Consider the following 22070-nt stretch of genomic DNA (forward strand, 5'->3'; position numbering starts at 1 on the left):
GTGCTGGTGGTGCTGGAATTGAACCCACGGCTTTCACACTGAGCTACGTTGTTTTTTGTTTTTATTTTGAGATAAGATCTTGATGACTCATTAAGTTTTCCAGGTTGGGCTCAAACTTGTCAGCCTCCTGCCTCAGCCTCCTAGAGCTCCGAGATGACAGGTGTGTGCCACTGAACCTGGCTTTCACTGCTCTTTACTGCAAGTTGCCAGTGGGAAGGACTCTGGACAGTCACAGAGTCCTGGAGCCTCAGAGCTGAGATGGGGCTGAGGGAAGAGGCACAGGCCCTGGAAATCACATTCACTAGCTGTGATTTTTAACCTGTCTGTGCTTTGACTTTCTCTGCTGTTAAATGTGGCCAATCACTACCTATTTCTTCCCTCATTAGGTTGTTTGTAAGGATAGAACAAGGCACTGTAAGGAATAAGAGCTATACTCAAGACTTTTGCCTGCATTATTATTATTTAATCCTGGGAGATATGAGTTATTATTATCCCAATTCAATACACAGGAAAACTGAGGTACAGTGGACCCTTGACTTATGAACTCAATTCATTCCCGAGGGGTGGTTGTAACTCAAGTTGGTCAATTGAAGGCTTAGGCTCCTCTACACAGCTTTCAGAGTCTCTCTCCTGTATACTTTTTTCTTCCAGGCAGATCTCAGTGTCCTTAGAGAGACATTTGCCCAGGATTTCTCAACCCCACACAGGAAAGGATGTTGTAATGTTCCTTCCAGAACTCTTCAAGGGTTAAATCTGTATCTGAGACCATCTGGAAGCACAAGCGGTCCCCATTTGGGTCTTAACTCAAGACTTTGGTTGTACGTTAACTAAAATGCTGGTTATAACCCAAGTTGTTTGTATGTCAGGCCAGTCATAACTTGAGGGTGTACTGTATGGACCCTGTTCAAGATTACACAGCTTTGAATCTGTTTTGATTTGCAAAGTATAGAGAACCTAACTTTGTCTTGGAGTCCAGAGGTCTGGCACGCAGAAGGAAGGCTGACTCATAGCTCATGGACCCGTCACAGACCCACAGAGGCCCTTCCTGTGTGGCTGCACTGGCTGCTGGTGCTGGCCTTGTATCCTGCGTGTCCACCTCCTTCCCAGGACCCCTGCTTACCAGTAAGAACATTTCCTCCCCAGCAGCCCAAGCAGACTTCCCTTCGTTTCCCTCAGCCAGAACTGTGGGTCACAAAGTGTTTTGCCAAGATTGGCTCAGGATCTACTCCTGAGGGGAGGGGTCACCTCTCCCTTCTTGACTAAAATTAGGATCTCGCTAAGAAGAGAGAAAGAGACTTTGGATGGACATGCAGTATCCACTAAGACCAATCACTGAGCTGAGGTTTGACCCAATCTTCTCCGGTCAACAGCCCCTGGGATCAATCACAGCTGCGTGGCATCTGCGGCCCAGCACATAGTAAGTGATCAGTGAATCATGTGTCAGTCCATTAAAGTCTCGTTCCCACCCCCACTTCTATGAATGTTTATGACCTTCTGTTGGTTTTCCATAGCTCCTATAAATATTTCCAGGCCTCTGCTTGAACTCCCCTTAGTACCTTACCAGTCATTTCCTTCCCCTTTTTGACTATTAAATGCCATGACTACCTTTGACTATGCTTTTGGGTTAATTAGAACAAGATCTACTTTGTGTGCAACAAATACTATTTTAGATGATATAACATGTTATGGTTTAGATCTAAAAAATCCTCCAAAGTCTCATAATGTTCGGAGATGGGGCTTTTGGAAGGTGACTAGATCATGAGGATGCTATACTCATCAGTGGATTAAGCCATTGATCAGTTCACAACTGAATGTTCTGTTAGGAGACACAGCCTGGTCAGAAGAGGTGGTCACCGGGGATGTGACCTGAAAGAGTGTATTCTTGTCTCAGGCTCCTCCCTTCGCTCCCTGCTTCCTGGACGCAATAGGTTGACCACCTTTCCTCTACCAGACCCTTCTACCATGCTGTTTCTGCCTTGGAGCCATCTACCCATGGACTGAATCCTCTGAAACTGGGACCCAAAATAAACCTCTCCACCTTTAAGTGGGAGGTATTAGGTGTTTTGTCCCAGCAATGGGAAAGTGACTGATACACAACTCTTAGGCTCATAGCTTAGGATACACCCATGGGTAAGGAAATGGTACTCTTATTTCTGGATGAATGCAGCCCTGCTGGGAAATGCCCCCCAAGGTCAGTGCCTTCTATAAGCACAAACTCCACAGCAGTTTTGGGACATCTTTTCTATTAAGGAACTCTGCAAAAAAGGTTTTTAATGTGCTCAAACTTCTACCCTCACAAGCATTGGCAGAGAATTGGAGGTTGGTGCTCAAGTTCTTCAGGCTTAGGGTGTATGGTGTACTGCAATCTCCATTTCCTGCCAGGACACAGTGAAATTCTGTGTCATTAGAGGGAGGGAGATAAAGGTGAGTACAGTGGTACCATCTTCCCTGTCCTCACCTCCTGCTCTCACTGTGTTTGGGAGATGAAAGATTCTGCTCTGTATGAGATCAACTGGACAGGAATGACAGAGGGGCTTTCTTTAGCCCCAGCAGTTAGTAGAGCTCTGTGGTGTCTCAAGGCTGAGACATCACAAAGCTGTTCATCATAAACTTGGAGAAACATGGGGAGGCTGTTAAGTCCAAGAGACCCTGGTGGCTGGGACCTTCTCCTTGGAGTGGAGAGTGTCAGGATGGCCATGGTTAGTTTTCAAATGTGAAACTGGGTTTCCTTGTAGAAGACAGGAAGGCTGAAGTCATAGCTACATGGGCTGCCAGGTCATGTCGTCTATGGCTCTTCTGAAAGTGCCCCAGGGTGAGCAGACAGCCTAAGGGTGGAGAGAGGCCCAGACTGTCACCCTCACCTCTGGCATTCCATCACTCACATTTCCCATCACAGAGAGTTTTCCCGGTGGTTCCATTTGCCAAGTTTCTGTCTGATAGGTTTTTCTATTTTTAATCCTTGGTTAAGAAGCCTGGAGAAGCACAATGTACAGGAAATGCATTTGCTGACCTTGTTATGAGGGGCTCTGCCTGACTTGTGGTGTAAGCATGTGGTCCTTTTCTGAAAAGCAGTTGGACCGATCTGATGATGATGATGGTAATGATTATAATAAAAAACAAAACAACATCTACAATATACTGGGTACTTGCCATGCACCACATTTTATTGTGTTGGTTTCATTTGTTCCTCATGACTTCATTTATTTCTCATCCATAACCATGATCACCCTTCTTCCCATTTTGTAGGTGAAAAGAATGAGGCTCCAAGAAGTTAAGTAGCTCACCCAAGGGCATTCATGCTGGATTTTACTTTGGCTCATCCTCCCTCTGAACATGTGTTGCTAACCTCCTCTACCTTGACCTATGGATTTTGGAAAATTAATGGCTTTCGAATGGAAACCCTTGTTCAGCCTAGTAGCTCAAGGAAGAATGAACCACATGACTACCTGAGCCTAGAGCAGAGACAGCCAGCCAGGACTTGGGAATGCCCCATGATCGTGATCTGCTCACTTCTCCCACACTATTTGCTCATCTTTGAAATGGGCATTTACATTTACATCGTCTGTAGTTTGAAGATGTACCCAAAAGTTCCTGGGTTGGAAACTTTATCTCTAGTGCAACAAGACTGAGAGGTAGAATTCTTTAAGAAATGATAGGTCAGGGCTCTGTCCTCATGAATGGAGTAATGCCATTATCCCTGAGCTGGACAGTTATTGCAAAAATGGGCTCCTGATAAAGGCATCGTCCCACCCCGTCTCTCTTAACCACTGTTCTCTGGCCCCTCCACCCTCTACCATTATGACATAGCAAGAAAACCCTTGGCAGATGAGAGTCTTTGCACTTTGGATTTCTCAACCTCTAGAATGCCTAAGAAATAGATACCTGTTCTTTATAAATCACCCCGCTTCAGTTATTGTTATAGCAGTGCAAAGTGGACTAAGACAACATCTACCTTGTTGATTCATCTGTCAGGAGAAATGATGTCCATGTAAGACCTGACATTTGTGGCAGGCACCCAGGCTTAAAATCAGAAAACTTTGAATCCAGCTGGGCAGAACCTGGACCAACAATGTACCCTTCTCTCCTAACCTTCTGGGCTTTTCATCTGTAGAGTAGAAGTACATTAATTACAATTTCTTGGCAGCATCTGTACACAGCAAGATTTCCTAAGACACACCTGTGAAGATTTTAACTTGGTGTATAACACACGTTCCGTGAGAGCTGACTATGATTGCTTTTATGACAGATCTCTGGGTTGGAACATTTCTGATAATTCCAAGATAACAGTTCAAGTTTTGATAACCTTGCAAAAGAGCCTAAAGTAAAAGACAGGCATAAGCATGTGGCCCTGTGGAGAAATTTAAAAAATGAGGGCTGTTATGGTTTCCGAGGGTTTCTCTTGCATTACCTTCTGTGTTTACTGAAACAGTGATGGAGGCCTTGAGATGGCAATTTTCACTTCTCAGAGGGAGAAGGTGAGCTAAGGGGAGGTGAGGCAGCTTCTGAGGCTCACAGAATCTCCCCCACACCAGTATTCTTCATTGTGATCAGGAGCAATTTTGTTTTCTTTTACTTCTCTAAGAACAGAGCCCACTCAGGCTTTGTTCCTCTACCAGAGCCATCCTGGCTCTTAGGAAACATAGCCCCTGGGCCTGTAGCCCAAGCTGAATGCCAGACCTACTTCATCTGTTGCCCCAAGGCCAAGGGCAAGGCCAACCCTGGAGCCCAAGTGTGGAGGATCCTGTGCCTGCATGCCTGACACTGGAAGGAACATGCACACATACACACAGACATTGCCTTCAGAAGAACTCAGGGCTTGCAGTGGTTGTACAAAGGGTCACAAGGTGATGTCTGACATCAGTGTTTTAGCTCACCATTCCTCCCTGGTGCCAGAACCACAGGAAGATGCCAAGGCCTTCATTGAGACTTCTTGCCCCTCCCATATGGCACTGGGATTCCAGCACATCTGAAGGACAAAGTAAAACAGATGTGTCCTAGACCTTAAAGTGACCCTGCTTCTCTGCAGAGGCAGGATCCTCTGTTTCTCAGGCATGGAAGGGTCCAATAGCGTATGACCCCCTGCCTCCTCTGAGGCCCCAGGTTTGTAGAAAGACTACAAAGTCTAGCAGCTATGGGCTGATTAGCAGCGGGGTCCTGCATCTGAGGCCAGACTGGAGCCCATCCCACAGTGAGAATCTTACTGCTGGCAGCTGGACACTTGCTTTGTTGTCTGTGAACGGCCATGAGGAGCCAGCTGAAGTTCAGACTCCTTCAAGGGCTGTTCTTGTCCTCAGCCACGGAGGAGCCAGCTGGACGTGCACCCCTCACCCACCCTGAGACCCAGGGAAACCTTCCCAAAGCTTCAAAGTCCATAGGTTTAAATGAACTCACATTCTTATTGGTTTGTTCATTCATTTGATAAATATGAGTGGAAAACGTACCATGGCTGGGCCAGAGGCTCCAACAGGTAGCATTAGAAAAGCACTATCTTTTCCTCCTGGAGCTTCCATGTAACTGGTACATTGAAAGAACCACTCTTTATTATGGAAAATTTAAAACATAATAAAAAAAGTAGGGCAAATAATGTATGGAACCCCGCGAGGCCACCTCCAGGTCTAATCATTATCAACTTGTGGCCAATTTCATTTCATCTCCACTCCTTTCCCATTGTATTAATTTGGTACAAACCCCAGATGTCATATCATTTCATCTGTAGACATTTTAGACTGGATTCCTAGAGGACAAGGAGTCTTAAAGTTATACAACTACATTATTAATAATAAATTGTTAATATTATCAATATCCAGTGTTTACATTTCCTATTGTCTCATAAATGTAAATAGTTTTGATTTTTGAGTTAGGATCTAATAAAGACCCACACATGGCAATTATTGGAGTTGGTGTGTTTTAAATCTCTTTTAAGCTACAGTTGGGCTCTGGGGCAATCAGGAAGCCCTGGAAACTCATTTCAAATGCAGATTCTCCACCCCTAAACCTATGAGATCAGAAACTCTGGGGGTGGGACCAGAAATCCGGGCTTTAACAAGCCCACCAGAGGATTCTGATGTACATCAAAGTTTGAAAACTTCTAACCTATAGGTTTCCTCTCCTGGCTTGTATATTTTCCTTGTGGCTATTTCTTGGAGAAACATGGCTCTTGTCTTGTAGCGTTTCCTGCATCTGGGTTTTGCCAGTTGGTGACCAGGCATCAGTGAACAGGTTCTCTTCTGCTTTGTACCCTGGGAACTGAGAAGGCTTTCTTCTCTTAAACAGAGGAGGCTGACCTTTGGAGGTGGTCCTGAGAACAAGGTAGAATTGGCCTGCTACACAAGTGGGCAGTCTTCCCAGCAGGGCACAGTGTGTCCCAGGACAGAACCTGAGGCTGATGAGGCACAGGTGTGTCAGAGTCCACAGCCAGCTTTGATAAGGCCAGGGATGGGGGACAGGGGAGACCCCAGATGGAGATGCTGTGGATTTCAAAGGGCTGAGAGCAGTGGGTTGGACTTTATCCCACGGAGGGTGGGCATCAGAGAAGCCCCTGATAAGGATGAGAATGTGACCAGATCCCAGCTTTGACCAAGTAGCTCCGACTGAAGGGTGAGGGGAGCTTGGATGGGGCAGGAGCTCTGGTCAGGTTCAGGAGGACCTGAAGCAAGGTTGTGTGGTGCCTTTGCAGAGGAGAGTGAGGAACACTGGAAGTAAGAATGGCAGGGCTTGGGGATGGAGTGAGAAGGCAGGGAGTGTAGGAAGTTTCTCACCTGGGAGCAATTAGTATTCCCTTGGCAAAAGGGGTGTCTGAGAAGAGAGGTAAGTCTGGGTGATTTGAGAGCTGATCCTGCATTGTTGGCAGTAGTTCAGCATATTCATTCCTAATGTTCCCACTCAAGGGTTTTGATGTGACAGTTAGGAGTGACCGAAGTTGGGAAGGCCCTCCAAGTCTATGGATAGCCACTGAGTCTGCTTTTGGGCACATGTAGAAACATCCCTGCCCACCTACCCACCCACTCTTTCATCCACTAACAACCCTTCCATCTATCCAGCTATTTATCTACCACTACTCACCCTGCTGTCCATCCAGCCATCCATCATTTGAGTCCTGTGATCTATCAGGAGCTGGGGAATAAGCGATGAAGTAACAAGTGAGAGAAGCCAGGTGGACGTATCTTGGGACCACATGTGGGGTAATCTGTTGGAGCCCCTCTAATTGCTGGGTCCTGGTGGGCAGGGACTGCAGTGTTGCTGAGTATAAGTCATGAAAACTGTTGGTCTAGAAAGCCTTTCCTCAACTCTCCCAGCAGTTGCCTGGCACCATAGGCATAAATCAGACGCCCATGAACCAGTCTATGAACTTGGGGCTAAGAGAGAGAAAGTGAAGCGACCACTAACAGGCTGGGGTTGCAGGGACCCAGGTTTTCCCCATCTCTGGGGAAACCCAGCTGCCCCTATTCTCTCCCACTGGGGCATCTCATCTCCTGGACAGTTCAGGAGGCAGGAAGGCAACAGGAAGATGCTGCCCAGAGTCATGGACCTTGTACAGCCCCCCAATTCGGCCTGTGCTTTGTGTTGTGGTTTCTGTCGTGGTAAATGCTCATTTCCATAATTATTATTTAGCATTCGGAGAGAGGTTATTTTACACTCAGAGTTCTTTGTAGTGAGAGAGTCTCCCTGTTGATGCCAATAAAATTTCCATTTTCTCTGGACATCAACCATGGCGATTATTAAAAAAAAGCCCATAAATTACTTACTGAAATGGAGGTTCAGCTTACATTAATAAATGCATGAGTTCGGCTAGCTATGAAGGCTGTTATAGGGTAATAAAATATTTTTTATTCTCCTTCTTAAAAGATGTTTGCCGGTAACCTACCCATGACCTTGAGCTGATCAGTTTTCAAAGATGACACTGCAAGGAGAGCCTGTATGGAAAGAGAGGGCTTTTGTTTGAACCACCTGATTTTAGGCAGTTGTCAGCAAGCACCTGTTATCTCAAAGCCCATAGGGAAAAGGAAATAAAAATATATGGATATTGTATTTTTTAAATTCTAAGGCTCAAACCTTAAAAGTCCTTTTGAAATGGGTGTTTATTTGATAGGTATGTAAATCTGCAAGCTAGCAAGGAGGACTATCTGGAGAGAAGACCCTGTTACTATTGTTGAGACCACCTGTCATGTTTCACATGAGTCTGGAGCTCTGTAGAATAAAGTCCGTCCAGCAGTTCTGCCTTCATCTTTAAAAATGTTGTGTTTATGGAGCAGGATCGATTTTATGTATCTCAGAAAGTCTGTCATTCTGCTCAGGGCCATTTGCTGACTAATGTCTCCAGCAGAGAAGAGCAACAAGCAAGTTCATGAATTATGGCTCTCCTTGAGGTTCTTTTAGCAAGACTATTTTTTATTTTAAGAATGTCTGCTTTGATTAAAGCCATTAGAGCTGGGAGCAAATAAAAATGTGTCTGAATTTTACAGGTCTCCCATTTTATAGCAGGAATCCTATGCTATAAATGAATGAAGCCTACATTTTAATTCCTGCACTACTAAGGCAAATGAAGAGGATTTAATTAACAAGTTAAACTAATTCTTCCTCAACTCCCAGGGTCGGGGTTCTCAGAAGTAATGTGACAGGAGACTCATTGGGCAGGTAATACTTTTTTTTTTTTTTTGCCCTTTATGGTTGAAAAATATTTTCATTTGTTTATATACTCTCCTGACTCCAAAAGTTATTTTTAAAATGACATGAAGAATGTGTTGGGATGGGAGTTCAAGGTTTAAGAGTGAGCCTATAACATCCTTACCAACTAGATTTTTTTGTTTTGTTTTGTTTTTTGAGACAGGGTCTCACTGTGTAGTCCAGGCTGGCCCTGAACTCTCAGTGATCCTCCCGCCTCAACCTCTCAAGTGCTGGGATTACAGGCTTGCCCCACCACGGCTGGCCATCCAACTTGTTCTTATATTTATTAAACTAAAATGGTTATCTGCACTATGTGACTGAAGTGATGTTAAGTTGCCTAAAACTAAGAACCAAGGGGATTAGTTTCTCTTTGCTTGAAAGTTCCAGGGTCTCTCCCCCTCAGCTTAACCCCTTTGTGGCTGATAGTTTGCATTCTTCATGTGGTCAGTGTCTTCCTGATTCGTGGCATGAGACTGGGAAACCTGTCTGTGTTATAGGATGTCCAGGTAATTTAGTGCTTGACATGGAAGATACTTTGGGTGGCCTTTAGGTGACTTAGTTGCGACAGTGAGGTAGGCATTTCTTCACACTCCACATCCTTTAGCTCTGTCATTGACTGCATTTTCTGGTAAAGCATTTTCCTTTTATCTCTCTCTTAGCAGTCTTCCTTTACCTCCACAGCTGGGCCTGCAGTTTTTTTGCTTTCGGCTCCCTTTCTTTCTTCCAAGTCGGTACCATAGCAGCTTCTACTCAAGTTGGACTTTCACCCTCACACTTCTTTTCAGGTCCCAGAGTGCCCAAGTCAGCCTGTGTGTGCTGAACTGGAGTCTCATACAGGTGGAGGTGATCCAGGGAAAGTCGTTATTGTACTAGCTTAACAGAGACAGCATGAACAGACCTACAACTAAGTGACAAGGAGTGTTTCTTACTGTAGATACTGGCCTGTGTGTAATTGGTGCCAGGTAAGCACACAGTTTATACCATGTACACGCAGACATTCCATGTACCATTTCTCTCCTGTTGTCTGTTAGCTCACATCTGGCAGATATTCTGAGATGAACAGACAGGGCTCCGGTGGACTTTTTGTGTTTAGTTCCAATTATTTATCCAAGGCATGAAAGATCTTAAGTCTTGTTGAGATGTGTTGGGACAACAGAATTAAACTTTGTACTCTGACCACTCAGTAGGCTTTTTCATCGTCTTTCCCCATGAAGTTTTGAACACCACTTTGACATTCTAAATTGTGAAGTAAAGAAATATTAACCAGAGAACAAATATGTCACTACAGGCTTTGTATATTCCCATGCTAGACTGGTGGACATTCACTGGTGAATTATCTTCAATTTAGAATATATGGATATATAGTCTTGTAGATAGAGGTGTATACCATATACAGATACCTGTGAAATATTTCTCCTCTGTGTATCCTATGCAGATCAGTTTTAAATTGTCACACAATGTAGCTTAATTTTGCTGTTTTTAAAAAGAGGCATAAAGGGATTTATTAGGCAGAAATGTAGTTCATGAAGCTCAATTGCCTCTAGGCCTGACGTGTCAAGTGATTTGTTTCGTGCTGCCCCAGATCCAGTGGGGGAGGAAGCAGGGAAAACCAAAAAAATCCTTACTCCTTGCCCTCGCAGTGCCCTGGCATCTCCTGGGAGCCCCAGGAACGTGTTCAGTGTGTGGCTAAATCCATGCTATTTTGCAAGTCTGTGGAGCCACCCAGGATATACCCTGAGAAGGTTTGAGTGATGGGATAATTAGAACTGAGCAACAGCAGGGTGGATGGATTGTCAGTGGATAATAGCTTGTTTGTTAATTGCCAACACCAGATTTTCTGAGCAATTAGACATTTGGTTTCTTCCAAGACCTTCTGTGCAAATGTGGACACATGGCCCTGGGCGTGTGGAGGAGAGAAGGCAGTTCTGAGGCTGGATGGCGTCTCTGTGGAGCTGCCCAAGGGGCTGTGGTCAGGATGGAACTATGACCAACAGGTAGAAAGATCATCTGGCTGGGCCCCTAGGTGGAGAGGCACAGTCCCCCTGTTTTTATGGGAGAAGTGCCCTTGTGCTGGGAGATTAGCAAAGATGGTAGAGTTCAGCAGGCTGATTGAGGAACCGAGTTTATTTTTCCATTATGGTCAAGAGCACCAGGCTGGGCTTGAGTTAGAGGTCTCGCCTGGAATGTGTAAGGCCCTGGATTTGATCCCCTCACCCCTTACCCCCCAAAAGAGCACTGGGTCATGTGTTCTAATAGGAATAGAAAATAATGTTCCTTCTCAGGTGAGCAAGTTGATTTTGTGGAATTACAAAATGTAATATTGCCTTTCATGTCCAATTTATTTTGCTTAGCATAATTTCTGGTTCATTCATGCTGTAACATATATAAAAATGCCGTTCTTCTTATAAATGAGTATTCTTCTCTTGTATATGTATGCCACATTTTGTCTACCCACTCAGTCTGGTGATGGGTACTTGGGTTATTTCTCCCTTTTGGTTATTTTGAATAATGCCGTAAAGAACACGCAGGTACAAGCAACTCTTTGAGTCCCTGTTTTCCACTCTTTTGTGTAGACACCTGGTGGGGGGAGGGGTTGCTTGGTCCCACAATAATTCTATATTTGATTTCTTGAGGAACTGCTCAAGTGTTTTCCATAATGGCTGCACCATTTTCCATTCTCACTAGCAATGCAGAAGGGTTCCAGTTTTTTAGCATCTTTGCCAACACTTGTTATTTTTCTTTCCTTTTAAAAAAAGTGGAGTCACCCTTAGCGGGTGTGAAGTGGTGTCTCACTGTGGTGTTGATTTGTATATCTCTAATAGTATTGAACATCTTTTCATAAGCTTTCTGACCATTTGAGTATCTTCTCTGAGAAATGTCTGTCCAAGCCCTTTGCCGAGTGAGTTGAGGTTTTGCCTCTGTAATCAGGTGGCTGTGTACCTGTCTCACAGAGGCTGGGGCTGAGCCTCCCTGGGAGAAGAGCGGCCATACACCTGCAGAGATGGGAGTGGCTGTGCAGATTTGAGGCTGCACATTTGTTCTTTTGTGGTTTCTTCATCCCTTTGCCCATTTGGTAACCACTATCATGACACTGTTTGAGGTCTTCCCTGTAGAAAAAAATTTTTGCAAGAGCTGGGGATCAGCACAAAGGGACTTAGCAGAAGTAGCAGATGGAGCCACTTCTGGGGCCCCCAGAAGCAGACTGGCCTTTCCCAGAGCTCCAAACCTTCCTGCCAGGTATTAGGCTGTGACTAAGTGCAGTGGGATATGTGGAGCCTCCAGTGGCCCATGGTACCTGTAGGTGTGCAGTATCAGGCCTTCATCTCCCCAGTGGGGACACACAGTGGGATCACACAGTGGGGTCCTTGCTTGAGTCTCTGGGGCCCTGCCAGTCCTGGGTAGCAGATAGGAAGGGAACTGTGGGGCTTTCCAGGACTAACCAGGGACAGGACACTTCTTCTTGGGGACCCTTCTCAGGGACAGAGCCACTGGGCTCTGAGAAGGCTCCAGAGCCAACAGCTGTGCTTGAATAATTGCAACATCAGGCTGATGGAAGTATAGTGTTTGTGCTGCTTTGCTGTTAGCAATTGGGTTTGACCTGTGTCTCTCCTGGGGCCCTTCTGCAGGGTCCGGCTTTGCTAATCCAGCTGCCTTATTGCGGTGGCTTTTCTCTGAAAGTCAGAAACCTTCAGTGTCCCTGAAGAGATGAGTTCACCATCCTCTGGTGGGGCCCTCACACCAGAGGGAGGAAGGAGGCAGTGCATGTGCCAGGTGCAGACCCTCTGTCTGGAAGTTACACTCATGGGTTCCTAGGACAGGGGCTGTTCACCCTCCTTTGGGAACCTGTGGAGGGCCGTGGATCCTCTTCCAGAAAAAGCCTGCAGAAACTGGCACATCCTTTCCGGTGCCTCAGGTCCACTAGTTCATCAAGGAGCCTGAGTTAAGAGCTAGGTCTCCAGGGGGCACAGCGAGGGTGGGGGCATTTTGGGGACTGGTCACCTTCTCCTTCGTAGTGGGGGTCGGGTGGCACAGGGAGGGGCCTGGCAGTCACTGGGAGGAAAGGGGCAGGGACATTTTATTCGGTTAAGCTCTAAATACCAAACACAAGGCACGCTGGCCTGAATATGGACACCCTGCCCAACTGGCTGTGGTTTGGCCCTGCTTGTCACCTTAGTTAGCTTTCGAGAAGTCGTGTGCCTAGCAGGGCAAAGCCATGCAGGCTTTACTTCTGCTCCCTGGGTTAGCCTTGGCCATTTCTAAGGAACAGATTTTGTCTTTCCTTTCAGAAACAGCCCCCACATCTGAGTATTCATCTCCAGCCCGGAGTCTTGGAGACACAGGAATAACACCTCTCTCTCCATCCCATATTGTGGTAAGAAATTGTGTGTGTGTGCATGTGCGTATGGTGTGTGTGTGTGTGTGTGTGTGTGTGTGTGTGTGTGTGTGTGTTGGCGCTCTCTGGGTCTGTGGTAACAGTTCAGGCTGCTGGGCAGCTCCTACATCCACTGGGTGAAGATTAAATTAACCCATTACCAGCCACATGGACCCCGCCCCTGCCATGCCACTAGCCCACCTGAGCTCAGAAAGACTTGTGGTATGGCTGGTGAGTCTGGAGCTGTGGGCGGAGGGGTAACATGAGCTGGCAGGGTGGGAGCATCTCTTCAAAGACGTGGGGCCCAGAGACTGTAAAGCATCCTCTTGGAAGGAAGTGGCCGTTTTTGGCAGGCGAACCAGTGAAAGGCAGGGGCTTTGCCCACTGCAGTTACCTGCCATGTCCACAAGCCTGTGTGGGTAACTCCTTCTGCAGCAGGAGCTTGCCCAAGAAAGAAGGCTGAGCAGGACTCCCCTACAGCAAGCTTTCCCCAGCCTGCACTTCAGGAAGAGATGGACAGTGTGGGACTGCTGTTCAGAGGGGTGTATGTGTAGCCAAGGGGAATGAAGTGCCGGAGGAAGGAGAATTTGCATAGAGTGCTTAGAGCCACAAAGATGCTGCTGAGAACTTTGGAGCCACCACTGGGTAGGGATTACCAACTTGTCCTGGTTTTCCTGGAATGTCCCAGCATTACACCAAAATTCCTGTGTCCTGGAAATTACCTCAGTCCTGGGAAGAACCAAGAGTGTTGGTCACCTGTGGCCAGGTCCTGTGGTTTTCAAACGTCGAACCCTGTAGGAGCTTTAGAGCAGCCTGAATAGGGTGGGCAGTGAGAGGAGAGGCCAGTGAGTAGTGTTCTCATCCCTTTCTTCCAACAATCCAGCAAAATCTAAAATGTGTGTGTTGTATAATATAGAATTCTGTGGGGGGTTAAAAAATGAAGAAAGTCTACATTGCTTAAAAAAAGAAACCTTAGGAAACCTGAAGTGACCTGCCCTAGTGATCTGACAGATAGGAAGGGCTCTGTGTCCTGAGGGCATAGGGCTCAGCAGGGTCAGGGTGTGCAGGATCGGGTGTGCCGAGCCCTCTACGTGCAGGAAATGCTGGCACAGATGGGGAGGTCAGTGGGAGGCCTGAAGGGCACAGCTGGCAGAGTACTCTGGACATCAGCTGGAGGTCGGCACAGGGACTAAGGGAGAGAGTAGGAGGAGACTCTATCCAGGGAGTTGCTGGGTTTCCATCTGTAATTAACTTCATGTAAGCACGCACGATTAATGAAGGGAAGCAGGCAGGCTGCAGGCAGTGCTCGTCCAGTCAGCCTGGCCTCCCTCAGGGTGCCCACATTTCCCCTGAGTCACTCAGGTGGGGCTGGCCTGGCCTGCCCTCATCCCAGGGATGCTGCGTGGAAACGTGGGCAGAAGTGTGGACATCCTTCCTCCTGGAGCAAGGGCACTACAGAGTGGAACTACCCAAGCCTAGGTCTTCCTGAAGGCTAAGTCTGGCCCTGGCCTCCAGTGCCCCATTTTATATCTGCAGAATGATGCCAACTCCAATGCCTCAGAACAGCAGACATTTCTTGTGGTGGTGGCCATCGACTTTGGGACCACATCCAGTGGCTATGCCTATAGCTTCACCAAAGAGCCAGAATGCATCCACGTGATGAGGTGAGTGCCATGGTGGGAGGGACAAGCAGCCTTATCAGCCACTGTACTGCAGAGACCCAGGGGGCATAGCTAGTCACTGCCCTGGCATATGGTACTTAGGAGGGTTCCTGGGTTTCTGGTCCAGCTCCGCCCAGATCCTCTGTGCCACTTTAGACAAACCATTCTGACCTTGGGCTCCAGCTTCCCGTTTGTTAGACTTTGGCTTAATTCTGACTTAGTTATCTGGGGAGGGATCCTGTAGCACATCTGAGGCCTGGCCCCAGTAATTCCAGGGTATGGCCTCCGTGACAGGAGCCAGCCTACTGTGACGGAGATAGTCCAGATGCTGGCTCAGCCATTTGCTGTGTGACCTAAGCAATTTCTGAGCCTGTTAAACCTCGGACTCCTCATCTGTAAAATGAGTGTTCATGCAGATTAAGTGAATGCTCAGCATGTAAGACAAGATAAGCAGACAACGTTCTCCCAAGTGAAGACACTGCCAGTGACACTACCAAAGACACAAAGCACCAGGCTTGGGAGAAAGCAGTGAGGTGTGAATTTCAGCCAAGCGACTCTAACAGGAAGTTTTCCCCTGGGCTTCTTGGGGTGCACTGTGTGAGACAGCCCCCCATGCCACCATGCACACCACATCTCCTGGGACCCACACGCTGTGTGACCCCAGGATCCAAAGTCTGAGAGGACCCTGACCTGTCCCTAGCACCAGTGTCAGCTCTCCCAGTCTTGACCCGTGACCTTCCTGCACAGCTGTGCCCCTCAAAGCTTTGGAAACCTGGAATTTATCACCGTGATTTCCCATCCAAGGGATGGCTTCAGATGCATTGTAACTGGCTTTGCATTGCCTTCACCTGCGCAATTGTGGAATTTAGTTATCACTTCAAGAGTAAGATTGTAGGTATTTTTATAAAGTACTGCATGTCAATCACACAGGGCATCCTAAAAATGACTCCCACTCTACCTTGCTTTAGGCCCTACTTTCTCTTGAAAACCAGAGTGGCTCAGCCTGATCCCACAGCTGTAAGAGGCTCCAGAGGCCCTCGAGGGTGGTCTTACTAGAAAATAATGGAAAGCTCATCCTGTTAGTGAATCCTGATGACCACATACCCCTCAGTGTTTGGTTGTCCCTAGGTGTCTACCTCTGCTGGGCCAGACAGATGTTTGGAGGCTTGGAGGATTGGAAAAGAGCATGAATCCATGTTCATCAGCTTCCGTGTAGTTCTAAGAAATGTTACTTCCACAGGCCAGTCAAGTAGTGAACATAGAAAAAAAGAGTAAAAGTAACTTTGAACTTGCCTGGAGGACACTTAAAGCCTCACCATGGCTCAGGGGCTCTAGAGATGTTATCTTAGTTATTGTAGAGATTCTGCAGGGAGGCTGGCTCTGTCTCAATTTTATTTCCTTCAGAACTTATTAACATGACCATGATACAGATTTACAAAGGTCTGAATGAGGAAGTTTAATAGTTTGCATTTAAATAGGAACGAAGGAATAAAAATGTGAAGGGAAAAAGCTCACAGGATCATTATCTGCGGAAAGTGTCACCGCTGGTAGTAATGACAGGTCCTTTTGTGAAATGCCTGCCATAAGATCCACCCCTGTGTCTCCATGCAGTCACCCCGAGGACTCTGGCTCCCGGGCTTGAGGGCTGCATCTGACGGAGTTGGACTGGGAAAGTGGCCAGGGATGATTCCAGGGCCATCCGAGTGGCAAATCTCACTGAGGTTGGCGCCCGGTCTGGACGCCAGTGGCCCGGCCGATGCTTAGTGAGGCGGTGCAGGGAACAGGTTTGAGCTCAGACAGGGTGCAGCCACCTTCCCCGTGGGCCAGGGGCTGTGGCCCATTTCTCCTCCACAGCAAATCTCCACCTGAGGCTGTGCCCAGGGCCTTGTGGCTGGGTCTGGCTAGGAAAGGAGCAGCCCGGGTGCTCAGCAGCTCTGGCTTCTGGGCAGCGACTCCCGAGGAGAGAGGAAGCACAGAGTGACACCAGCCTTCCCCACTCACTTCCCTTTCTGTCTGTCTGACAGAGGGAGGGAAGCTTCATCACACCTTCCCGTCCACGCGGCTGTGCCCTTCTCTGTCTTTGCTGGCTGCTCCTTGGTATACAGCCATGCGTGCTCATTTCCGTCCTTGATGTTCCCCTCACTTCTCCCATCCCATCTTGTCACTATGGCTGTCAGCAAGCTGAGAGCTTGTGTCTCCAGTCCCCAGACATGCAGTACTGCACGCACCATTCCCTTTGGCCCCTCCCTGGCCAGGGCTGCCTCCTCTAGGCTCCCAAGCTCCCAGGTTACAGGCGCCTTCGCTCCTGCTCACCGCCGTGTCCAAGCGTTGCCCTCTCCCTCTGGACCAGCTCCACAGCCCTCCATCTCCACCTCTCGCTTATTGCTCTCCCACCCCTGTTCTCAGGCTAGACCTGACCTATACCTCACCTCCTCCGGGCTTCCTGTCCCTCTCTTTGTGGTCCACTTTGCCCTTGTGAACAGCAGCTCTGATTCTGCCATCCCCTTGCTCGGAGACCTTCACTGTTCATGCTTTGACTCTCTAAGTTCACAGAGTTCTCCCCAGCCTCATTCCAACCCCTTCTGCGGTCTCCTTTCTCACCGTCCTCATTCACACAGTCACGCTTCTCCTTTACACACTCTTGCTCTAACCACCACCATCATAGGCACCTGTAGGACACATGCCCGGTGCCTGCTCACCTCGGAGCAGCCTGGGTGTCCTTCCCTCCTTTGAGATTCAATTGCCCTTCACTTCTACTAGTCTCCCCTGCGCCCTGCATCCTCCACCAGCTGGCACTTCTGCCTTCTCTGACCCATCGGGCCATTTCCCTGGGCCCCTGTGCTTGCAGATTAAAAACCCAAACCAAAAAACCTCATTATCTACCAGATTGTGAGTTATTTGAAGGCAGGGACATAAAGTTTCAGCCCTGTGTCACCAGCACATGGCATACAGTAGTGGCTCAGTTATGCTGAGGGAAAGGATATAGGCAGACCTTGTTATTGAGCAGCAACGTGGCACTTGCCCCTCCTTTTTCCATGCTAACTGAAGTTGTGTCTCTGGCCGCTACCCAGCCGACTGAGCTGGAGTGTGTCTGGGCAACCTCAGCTGTGACATTCATGCATACAGCAGATGCTGCCCACTCTGGGACTTTGAAAGAAGACCCCATAACCTCTGGCTTCCCTTGGTGGCAGGCGATGGGAAGGAGGTGATCCTGGCGTGTCCAACCAGAAGACCCCAACCACCATCTTGCTGACCCCCGAGAGGAAGTTCCACAGCTTTGGGTACGCCGCCAGGGACTTCTACCATGACCTGGATCCCAACGAGGCCAAGCAGTGGCTGTACCTAGAGAAGTTCAAGATGAAGCTGCACACCACAGGGGTGAGCAGGCCTCTTTCCTGGCCCAAGTTCTCTGCTTAAGAGAGCCAGGGGCCCTCCAGCCTCCAGCCTTTGCATCTTTCCAAACCAGGGACTCTCAAGTATCTTCCAAGCAGAAACTAATGTCTGTTACCTACCTTGATTTTAGAAACAGAACAGTGCTTTCTGAACTACATGTGAGCAGCAAATCTCACTGAGGTTGGCGTCCCCTCTGGATGCCAGCGGCCCTGCCAATGCCTAGTGAGGTGGTGCAGGGAACATATTCAGAATATCTAACAACTCGTCTGTCAGAGGGGACCCTGCTGCATACGGAGTGGGGCCTGGGGTCCCACTGTTGTGGCAGGAGTCCCTCCTTCGGTTGTTGGATTATTGGGCTATCAGGGGATCCTCTATCCATAGGGGGTTGGCACAGTTGTGGGAGGATTTAGGACAGTGGCTATTAATTAACCAGTTTGCAAGAAACAACTGGTAACAGCTGGCAGGTCAACCCTCTGTGTGGGAGGGAGCTCAGGACATCAAGTGCCCAGGAACTGGAAGCACTGTGGCCTCAGTTCTACTTGCAGCAAACCTGTGTCTTGGAAGCTGTGGAAGAGAAGCACCTGCTCCCCCCCCCGCCCCCCCCGCCCCGCCCCAAAGCTTATAAGAAAGGCAAGTCTGGGCCACAGGATGGAGCTTTTTCAATTTAAAAATTTTATCCTATATCAATGGTGGCGAACCTATGGCACACGTGCCACAGGGGGCGGTTTGCATCATTGGAAGCTCTAAAAGGTTCGCCTCCACTGCCGTAGGTGTTCCTCCTCTTTCAGTACTTAGAGACACAGGTGGTGGTAATAGTGTTTAGGACCAAGGGCTCTGGGGCCACGTGGCCTGGATTTGAATCTTGCCTCTGGTACCTTTAAGACACTTATTTATTCCAAGTTACTTAATGCTGCTGTGCCTCATTTGACCTTGTCTATAAGATGGAGACAGTGACAGTGCCTTGCTCACAGGGATATTGTAAGGATCGGGGAATGCAAATACAGAAATGTCTCTGAGCTGTGCCTGGCACAGAATAAGTTCTAGTCAAGTGTTAGCTCCTATCAGCCCTGCTTTCCTTTGTCTGCTGCTATTTGCAGATGAGAAAACAAATGTGAATAGTAAACTCAGCAGCCAGCCCCTGCCTTCCATGGCCCCATGCTCCCCCGTGAGTGTCTCTCTGTGTGCATACGGACACCAGGACCCATTTCTCCTTACAGGATTTGATGCCGAGTATCAGGATTGCAGATGAGGAGGCAGCAGCATAGGGATTTTTTTTCTAGTTCAGAGCCAGAGCTTTCTGGTGCTTGGCCACCTTCCTGAGCCTGGGGGCCCAATACTGGGGAGTCTTTGCTGAGTACCATGAGAAGGAGGTGGCTGGCTGGAGCGAGCACGTGCAGTGGGTCAGGACACACCTGGTGGCTGCACAAGGCTGTCCCTTCTCCCTCCAAAGGCAAAGCATACTTACCTATCCTGCACCAGTGAGAGGCCCCACTGGTTTTTGTTTCCTAGCAGTAATGAGCTTGTTGGTTCAGGGGCCTCCTTCTGATTTTCACTCCCACTTCCTGCCCATGCTCCACCCCATCGGGACTTTCCTCATCATTTTTTAATGACCTCTGTCCACCCAGCATCTGGGCTCTGCAGAGCATCGTCTGACCAAAGACCATGTCAGCAACGGCTGTAGCTTCTGGCAGAGGAGGAGAGGCAGTGATGCTGGGCTCCCAGAGGATTAGACAGGGCAGGCCTTAAAATAGGAACTTTTCTATTTTGGTGACTTGAGTGGCAGCTCGCTAGGAAATGAAAGCTTCCAGTCTGATTAATGTCACACCTGGCAGTGACTTGGCATGATTTAGGCCTCGATGGGGATTCTGAGGGCGACCATGTGTATTCACACGTGGACGTAGTATATCAATTACACTGGGTGTGACACCTGCTCTTTGTTTTTTCCCCTTAGCCTCTATTCCCCCCAAACCTTTGTTCCCAGAGAACCCCAGGGTGGGGAGAGCAGCCAGAAGCTCTTACACAATAAAGGAACAATGCCGCAGGCCCCGTTTTGGGGGATACACCATCCTAATCTGTGTTGCCAACCATGGGGAAACACAAATATGGCCCCCATGATTCCCTAGACCTCGAAGCAGCAGTCCCCAAAGCCAAAAGCATGTCTCTCCTTCGTCTTATTATTATTTCATTCCTTCCCTACCACTGCCAGGACCTCACCATGGATACAGACCTGATGGCAGCAAATGGGAAGAAAGTCAAAGCCCTTGAAATCTTTGCTTATGCCCTGCAGTACTTTAAGGAGCAGGCGCTGAAGGTAGGACTGATGGTTAGGTCACGTCATCCACATCCTCCCTGTCCTTCCAGGAAGCCCCTCCCCCAAATGCAGAAGGTAGATGACAGTGAAGACAACAACTGCCACTGGTTGGTGAATGGCACTATGGCCAGGCACTGTTCTAGACATGAGACCACATGTGATAGTTTAATTAAGACCTTGGCTTTTAGAGTCAAGACAGACTTAGATCTGGGCCTAATCTGGGCTCTTCCATTTGCTAGCTTTACAATGGTCCGAAAGGAACAGACCGTGAGGAAGTCTCAGTATTCCCATCTGGAGGGAGGGGGCTCAGTTAGAATCCCTTCCTAACCAGGTGCTTGAATGGGTCAACAGGGCACACCAAGTGCTCAGAGGGGCGGACACACAACAGGCTCTCAGTAGCAGCTCTCGAGCCTCTGCACAACCCATGAGCCAGGTATTACCCCTTCATTGTGTAGACATGGACACTGAGGCCTGAAAGGTTGTCACTTGTCCAAGTCCCATGCCTAGGAAGTAGCCAAAGGGATTTTCATCTGCCCCACATCTCTCCTGAGTTGCAAAGTGAGTGGAAGGAGACAGAGCTCCCGGCTTGCTGCATATTCAGAAAATTCACTGGGATGTGCAGGGGCAGACTGCTCCAGAGTCTGTGGCCAGAAACCTGGACTCTCGGTGAAGCCCCAGGAAATTGCCCTGAGGGACCAGCCCTGCTGCTTGACCCGCTGCCTTCACTTTCTTGGCCCCAGGAGCTGAGTGACCAGGCGGGTACAGACTTTGAGAACTCTGATGTCAGATGGGTCATCACAGTGCCTGCCATCTGGAAACAGCCAGCCAAGCAGTTCATGAGACAAGCTGCCTACCAGGTAAGGGCAGGGGCTGGCATTGGTGGGGCCAGGGGAGAAGGACCCAGGATGCCTGGGGTGGGGGCCCGCTCAGGGATTGTCTAGCTTTCACAGCTCCTCAGGACAGTGAGGAGGCTCCCGTGGGAAGGGGCAAGGGCGTGGGGACAAGGAGCCTTCCTGTCCTCAGACTCCTCCCGGGAGAGAAACAGGGAGCAGTCCAACAGTGAGGGTTGGGCTCCAGTTTCTTTCTGTCTTTATACTTTTCCAGGCCATGTTTCCACTGTAGATTCCCTGGGGCTAGGATTTCAGAGAAATTTCTCTGTGGGGGAATGGATGAGAGAACCATAAAGAAATGGCTTGGGAAACAAGAATATTTGAAGAAAGGAATAAATGGAGCCTGCTATGGTGGTACAAATCTGCCAATCGTAAGCTTGAGTCCAGCCTGGGAAACTTAGGGACTTAAGGAGACCCGTCTGAAAGTAAAAAGTAAAAGAAGGGCTGTGGCTGTGGCTCAGTGTGAAGGCACTGGGTTCAATCCCCAGTACCGCTGACTAAATAAAAATAAAGAAATAAGAGGCCATTAGCCACGAACCAGGCATTTTAGTTTGGTTGGAGGCTGAAAACTACGTCTGCATCTGGGAAATAGAGATGATTCTCCTCAGTGTGCTTCTTGCGAGGGACCAGAGCGGGGGAAGGGCTCTCACCTGCGTGGTGGAGATGTCCGTGTGACGATGGTGGCCTGGTCACCTGGTGTGGCATCAGTAAGGTGCTTGGTGGCCTCAGACAGGACCTCAGTGCCATCCGTGCCCATCCATGTGGGCACCAGTTCCATA

The 22070-nt window shown here is 48.5% G+C and overlaps 1 protein-coding gene across 10 annotated transcripts in view; it reads left to right on the forward strand.

Annotated features, from left to right (window-relative positions):
- The window catches only part of Hspa12a (heat shock protein family A (Hsp70) member 12A), a 159548-nt gene that overhangs the window by 118842 nt on the left and 18636 nt on the right, over positions 1-22070 (forward strand). For 9 of the 10 annotated variants that reach the window (XM_004838855.3, XM_004838856.4, XM_004838851.3 and 6 more), the window contains 5 exons: positions 12951-13036; positions 14573-14700; positions 17889-18075; positions 20297-20401; positions 21142-21258. In XM_004838855.3, coding sequence (XP_004838912.1) covers positions 12951-13036; positions 14573-14700; positions 17889-18075; positions 20297-20401; positions 21142-21258 — 623 coding nt within the window. Of the gene's footprint in view, positions 1-1269; positions 1418-12950; positions 13037-14572; positions 14701-17888; positions 18076-20296; positions 20402-21141; positions 21259-22070 lie in introns of all 10 variants that reach the window. The other variant, XM_021253352.2, reaches the window with a different exon arrangement.

The sequence above is a fragment of the Heterocephalus glaber genome, unplaced genomic scaffold (genome assembly GCF_053883595.1).
Source record: "Heterocephalus glaber isolate CG9 unplaced genomic scaffold, H.glaber_assembly_v1.0 deba00001497, whole genome shotgun sequence".
Taxonomy (NCBI): Eukaryota; Metazoa; Chordata; class Mammalia; order Rodentia; family Bathyergidae; genus Heterocephalus; species Heterocephalus glaber.